The sequence below is a fragment of the Buceros rhinoceros genome, unplaced genomic scaffold, assembly GCF_000710305.1.
Source record: "Buceros rhinoceros silvestris isolate BGI_N320 unplaced genomic scaffold, ASM71030v1 scaffold10289, whole genome shotgun sequence".
Taxonomy (NCBI): domain Eukaryota; kingdom Metazoa; phylum Chordata; class Aves; order Bucerotiformes; family Bucerotidae; genus Buceros; species Buceros rhinoceros.
In genome coordinates this window covers 58897-64976 of record NW_010429742.1, presented here as the reverse complement: position 1 = coordinate 64976, position 6080 = coordinate 58897, and the positions used below count along the sequence as shown (strand labels likewise).

Below are 6080 nucleotides of genomic sequence, written 5' to 3'. Positions count from 1 at the left end.
CACTCTTTCAAAATATGACAAGAAATAACCAATTTTTTTTTAATGAAATCTTAAGTATTCTGCTCCGAATCTTCTGAAGCACTAGTGATCAATGTCTTTCCTGGTGCACACATATTACATCTAGAAACATTATCAGATAATAGTTCTAAGCATCCCCCCAATCACAGATGAGTATTTTTTGCAAAATATTATTGCTTCATTCTGTCTTTGCTATCTCTGAACATAAGAGATTGTGATTACTCTGTATAGGCACAAAGGAATGAAAGATGGCATGTGAGCTAGGAACTGGGAGGCTGCTCTGCAGCTCCCAGACACAATCTCTGATGTTATGATCTACAAAGCCTGTATCTTTCTTCTACAGAAATGTTGTAAAGACAATTTATTCCATTCATATTTAAGTTTTTCACCTGGATTAAAAGGTTGAATAGACCATCCTTTGAAAATGTCATGCATTTTTGAGTTGACAGGCTTATTTTTTCCAGCAATGGTCTTAACATCAGCTTTCTTATCTTCTAAACCTGGTACCTTCATGCAGTAATCCAGGAAACCATTTGATCTCATTATTTCTGTATATCCTCGCTCACAACCGCAGACTCCTCTCTAGGCGATAAAAGGGAATTCGGTATTAAACCAAACAGAACAGAACAGTGCAAACAAACTGCAGACAAACTACGAAGAAACTGCAAGGTATATCCTGCACATGCAACTTTACCAACAGATCGAACAAGCCAAGCAACAGTGCCTGCAGGCCCATTTCAGCTCAGAAAGCCAAAATATATTTGGGGAATTGGTTGAAAAAGAGTCGGTAATTACGGAGAAGCTCAACATACAAAAATTTTCATCCTAACAGGCTTAATAACAGGCATCTGTGGCTTCGTCCAAACTCCTCTTGTCAATAACAATTTTCCCACTGACCCTGTTGGGCATTAGAAGAGACAAAGAAGAAATAATTCCACTTCACACCCAAACCTTCGCCGTGTATTTCCATCCCGGTACTTCACAGGGATATCTGAACGAAGCTTACTTCCCATGGCCAAATATCCACTGCCCTGCGTCCCCCTACGCAGTTTCTTCAGGAGGTTTCTTGGAAGTCTGTGGTTTGCTAAATAGACACTCAGTTTTCTGGATTTCTACTTTAAAACAGGTTTTTTAGATTGTTTCTCTTTGCTAATTATCTTACAATTGCAATGCCTGTCTGGGGGTCTGATACCCTTGGTTACGATCCAAACAGGCAATTTACAATCTCTGTGAAAAGAATGTAACTCTTAACATCCGGTTTGTGGCCACAACTGCCCCCTACTTGTTGACACACATGGTCCTGAGCTTTTCTGGACAAAGGGTGAAGTCTCAAGAGTTTTTATAGCTAATAAATCCAGGCTTACCCATCATTTTCATGGTCCTGTAGGCTCTGAGTACTCTCATGACCACCCTCTGAGCCACACTCAATCGCCCATGAGCTAGTTCCCAATGGTAATTCCTCAGCTGAAGCTGAGACCTGCGGAGGCTATTTTCAAAATGCAAATATCTAAACAAATATCAACTGCCCCTGGCTATATAAAGGGTTCTGTATTTGATAGTACTGACATGCATAAGGCATTCTGGGAAGATCTTACTCTGGAGTTCAGTACTGCAGGAAAAGACATTCATGGCCTCTGGGCTCATCTTTGCTCAGAGGCAAAGAAGTGGCAGTGGCTCCACGATTCAGCAAATGGTGCAGATGCTCGACATTTCAGCAAAAAAGGTCACATCCAGGTTTTGCTTCAGAAGCCAGTATGGGGCTGGTGGGATCACACTGCTACAGCTTCTCTACACTCACAGGGGCTTTCTGTGTCTGTGGAGGAGCAGGAGAGGACATAACCTTTTATCTCCTCTTTTAGAGAAGTCTTAAACAGTCCGTTTTCTACAGGACAGCACAATAGCATTCCATGAAAATTAAACCAAGAGGTTCCAAAACTCCTCCACAGAGCAAAACCATGTGGTAACACCTCATAAATACCGTATCACTCATTTGTGCAGGTTCATGCTTTCCTTTCAGACTGAAATTCCCAGAACATCCTCGAGGTGGTACCATGGACACACTAAACTATTTTCTGCGTCCTGGAATGCATTTAAGATACAGAAGCTAATTGAATAGATTTTGCAGTGTTCATTTCTCAGCCATGTTCTGCAGCGAGCAATTACCTGTGTGCAGTAGGAGAACGGTTTTTTGCACGGCGGGCTGCAGTGCCGAACTTCTGCAGGTTTTGTCCGAAGAGCACACCCTCCTGTAAAAGACATTACCCAGTGCCTTCAAGGGCATGTTTCAAAATGTTTTTGACTTGGATCACCACAGAGTAAGAAGTGCTTGCTTGCTTACTTTATGCAGTTAAATACTAGTCCATTGAGCACATTAGCATAATATCTGTAGGCACTGCATTAATTAATTTGCCTTAACAAGGCAGGGAATTATTATCATACCCATCTTGTTAATGGAGAACAGAGATATACAGATTTAAGCACTTTGCCACAGGCCACATAGGAAGCTGGGGACAGAATCGGGAATTAGATGCAGATCTTCCATGTCCTCATTAATGTCTTATCTACAAAAGAAGACATAATCCACATAACGCCTTTGCCCATCCTCGCTTGGGGAAGCCTGTGCTTCTACAGGAATAAAAACATGTTAATGAGTTCTTAACTACTCGGCAACCTTTGCACACAAAACTTTTGTTATTATCTTAACTAGTCATTATAAATAGAACTAGATAAGAACATGTGCATTTTCATTCCCACTCTCTCCTCATTCACCCCCAGCATATTGAGAGAGATCCTAAAGATGTGCAAGCCCTACTGCCTTTGCCAATCTCTTGTGGAGCTTCAAAGTGCTGACCATGAATTTCCCTTTTCATCCTGCGCAGGAAGAATTTGTAGGTCAGGGCACAAGCAGGAATCTCACCACAGTTTGAGCAATTTGAGATTCCTGTGTGTTGAATAGAAGAGGAGGTATGGAAGCTGTGCTCTCTACCATGCGTGTGATGTTCTCTTCTGTTCTCCACAGTTACAGGAAGGCTGCACTAACAGCTGTGCAACCCAGCCCAGGCAGCCCTTTCAGTATATGTACGCTCACTCCTTCCTGTGCCCAACCCTGCAGCAGAGGTAACTTGCCCAAATACTCTCATGTAACACACGTGTGATGTTGACCTGACAGCAAGGCTGTCAGATGCGTGAGCTCCCATCTATCTTTCCTACACACAAATCTGAACTGAAATTCTGGAGGAGTTAGGAAGGAGTTAGGAAGCTTCCCACTGAGCAACTGATATAGAAGAAAAACCTGGATGGAAACTTCTCATTCCACATGCATGGAAATTTGTGGATATACCTGTGACATTTATTCCATCTGAGCGCTGACACCACACTGTGCGTACGTTGTCTCGCCAAAGGCTGGTTTTCCACAGGTAGTCATAACACTTTCCTCCTGCAATATCACCAACAGTTAGTCTTCACCTTGCCACAAAACCAGAATAAACTCTTGAAGAGGAGGAAGCAGCACCGGGCTGCGCTACCTGAGCAAGGCCTCGTTTCCATCGCTTGTCCAGAGCAGCTCTCCTGGTTCTCAGGAGACTGAACAATAAACGCCCTGGATCGAGACTGGTGACCAGTTGTCTCGAAGCTCCTGCCATTGATGCAGGTAAGCTCACAGGAGCTCCACTCTGACCACTCTGTCAGGTGGCAGTCACCTGCAGGTTGAAAGAATAAATCACAGGTTTTCAAAAGGAATCAGCCTTAAGGGATAAGGACAACCTAAGAATACGTACAACAGCTTTAATAGTGAAACACCCCCAGTTTATTGCCCAGTCATATGCAATTTGAAAATTCAGATTTTCTGCGTCATGAGGAATCTCAGTTTTTCAAAAACCAAAATAAACCTTTTTCAGGCGATCCAGAAACAGGAGACTAAGCATCTACCTGATCTGCTGAAGCACAGATCCTTACTACAATAGCTGACAGTACTCAGAGCTATGGGAGCATGCCCATCTCAGACAGCTATTGCAGGCAGAAATGCACCGTGACTTTCCAAAGGCTTTACCTGGGCAAGGCACAGAGCACGGTAACTGCAGCACACTCCCTTTCGATGGCAGCTCACCACATAACGCGTTTTCTACCGGTTTGGATGGAGCAGAAACAGATGCATCGTGCACTACGCACGTGAGGTTGCGGACTTGCAATCCATCTCCACACTGTCCACCCTACAGAATGATAGAGGAGAGAGACACATTGCTGACATCAGCAGATGACAGAAGAAACACAATTGGTTCCACCTAAAAAGACTTCAAAAATAGAAATTTGGTCTCTGGACTGCAACGGTATCCCCAGTTATGGGAAGACAGATGGAGATCTCCTCCGTACACATCTCTACAGGAGCTCAGAGGCAGGGGCAGAACCATACAGAAAAGCTATCGTAACCAAAGCTGGAGAAGAGGTGGGTACCATGAAAGATTAATACTGTCTTTGGGGTCAGCCCTTCATGCCTTTTACTAGAGTTAGTGAATTTAATGATTCTAATTAGTGCCCAGTTACATGAACATACAAAATTTTGGCTTCCCTAAGGAGGCCAAGGGCAGAGCCTGCTCATAATGAACAGACACTTCCACTCCCCTCCTTTGACAACACAGCCCAACAGGAGCACTTCTGTAGCTTAAACCCTGCAACAGCAAAAATCCTCCAGCAGGCTTAATTAGAGTGCAAGAGTTATTGTGAACTAGGCTGTTTGTGTCACTTATTAAAGGGCGCTATTGGTTCTGGAGGAGAAAGAGATCACCATCTCGTGTCCCACTTTCTACCAAAACATCAGTCGCAGTCAGCCTTCACCTGTTAGCACTGAACCCCCCTTTGAACAAGCAACAGGAAGCTCGATCTGAGCCACTCCACGCTTGTCAGCCCGGTTCTGAAATACTTCGCTGTACACCAATCTACTGGATGACGAAGACTTAATTCCTTTACCAGAAAAATAAATATTGTTTGGCTAAAGCAATGATCAAGAGCTGAGGATGCTTTAAGAGCTGAAGCACCAAAGCTATTCCTAGATGCTGGAACTGTCTCTGGAAAACCTAGCTGCAACGATGTCTGAGGTACACACCTTAAACCCGCGTGATGCTCTATGAAAGCACACCTGAAGACCTGCAGAAACGGCACTTCACAAAATTTAGCTCAAGAAGGATGAAACATTGCTTTTATATAACCGAGGGATTCTTTTAAAATAATGAACTTCATCTGGAGAACAGACCGGCTCCTGCTGAGTGTGTTCACTCAGCAGCGGGTTTGCGAGCTGGAATCTCCGGCATGGCTCTCCTGCACACAGCTGGGAGCTTTTTCATTCTCTCCATCCCTTCTGTTGCAGACCCGCAATGGAATATCCAGCCACAAGGGCATAACTATTTGTATTTAGAGCAGCTGCTAATCAAAAGCATCTTAGAGAAGTATTAGTGTAGATTTACTATATGCAGCCAGCTTTCAAGTTTTTAACACCGTCTTTCACTTTCGTCAGTATGTAACTTACTGTTCTAAATTACTGTTTCACTGCCAAAACCTCTGTTGCGGTCTGAGATTAATGGTATGTGAATAACTCATGTAGCTGTCAGTCAGGTTAGAGCTCTTAGAAATGGCTGGTGGAAAGAGAAGAGGATGTGGAGAAAATTCTTGGGGGAACAGGCACTAATCAAACTGCAGTGTGTTTCCAGCTCAGAGTGGCTCATGGAATGACTCAGTGACTGGAGAGGGCAAAAAAAAGTTTTTAAGAAGATACTTATTCTTCCATAAACAATATACACATAGCTATTGTACATATGAATATGTAGTTATATGAATGCCAAGATACAAATAGGTGAAAACGATCCTTTTTTGGTACAGCAGTCTCCACTGTTGAAGTCCACATGCAATACTCTTCATTATTCTATCATGCAACATTGGAAACATGTTTGCATTTTCCAATGCTTCGAATAAAAAATAAATAGAAAGTGTGGACCCTCAAACAATTCCAAGGATAAAGGTTTGCTCTTCAACAGCGGCTTCCACTTGCTTGCTTTCAAGACCAGCCACATGTT

At 43.2% G+C, this 6080-nt stretch overlaps 1 protein-coding gene across 1 annotated transcript in view; it reads right to left on the bottom strand.

The window, feature by feature from the left end:
• Positions 1–6080, bottom strand: part of LOC104499281 (thrombospondin type-1 domain-containing protein 7B-like) — a 38891-nt gene that overhangs the window by 5987 nt on the left and 26824 nt on the right. The window contains exons 8-12 of the mRNA XM_010142766.1: positions 4067–4226; positions 3543–3716; positions 3359–3454; positions 2182–2264; positions 408–600 (exon numbers count right to left, since the gene is read on the bottom strand). Of these exons, the coding sequence (XP_010141068.1) occupies positions 408–600; positions 2182–2264; positions 3359–3454; positions 3543–3716; positions 4067–4226 (706 nt within the window). The remainder of the gene's footprint in view (positions 1–407; positions 601–2181; positions 2265–3358; positions 3455–3542; positions 3717–4066; positions 4227–6080) is intronic.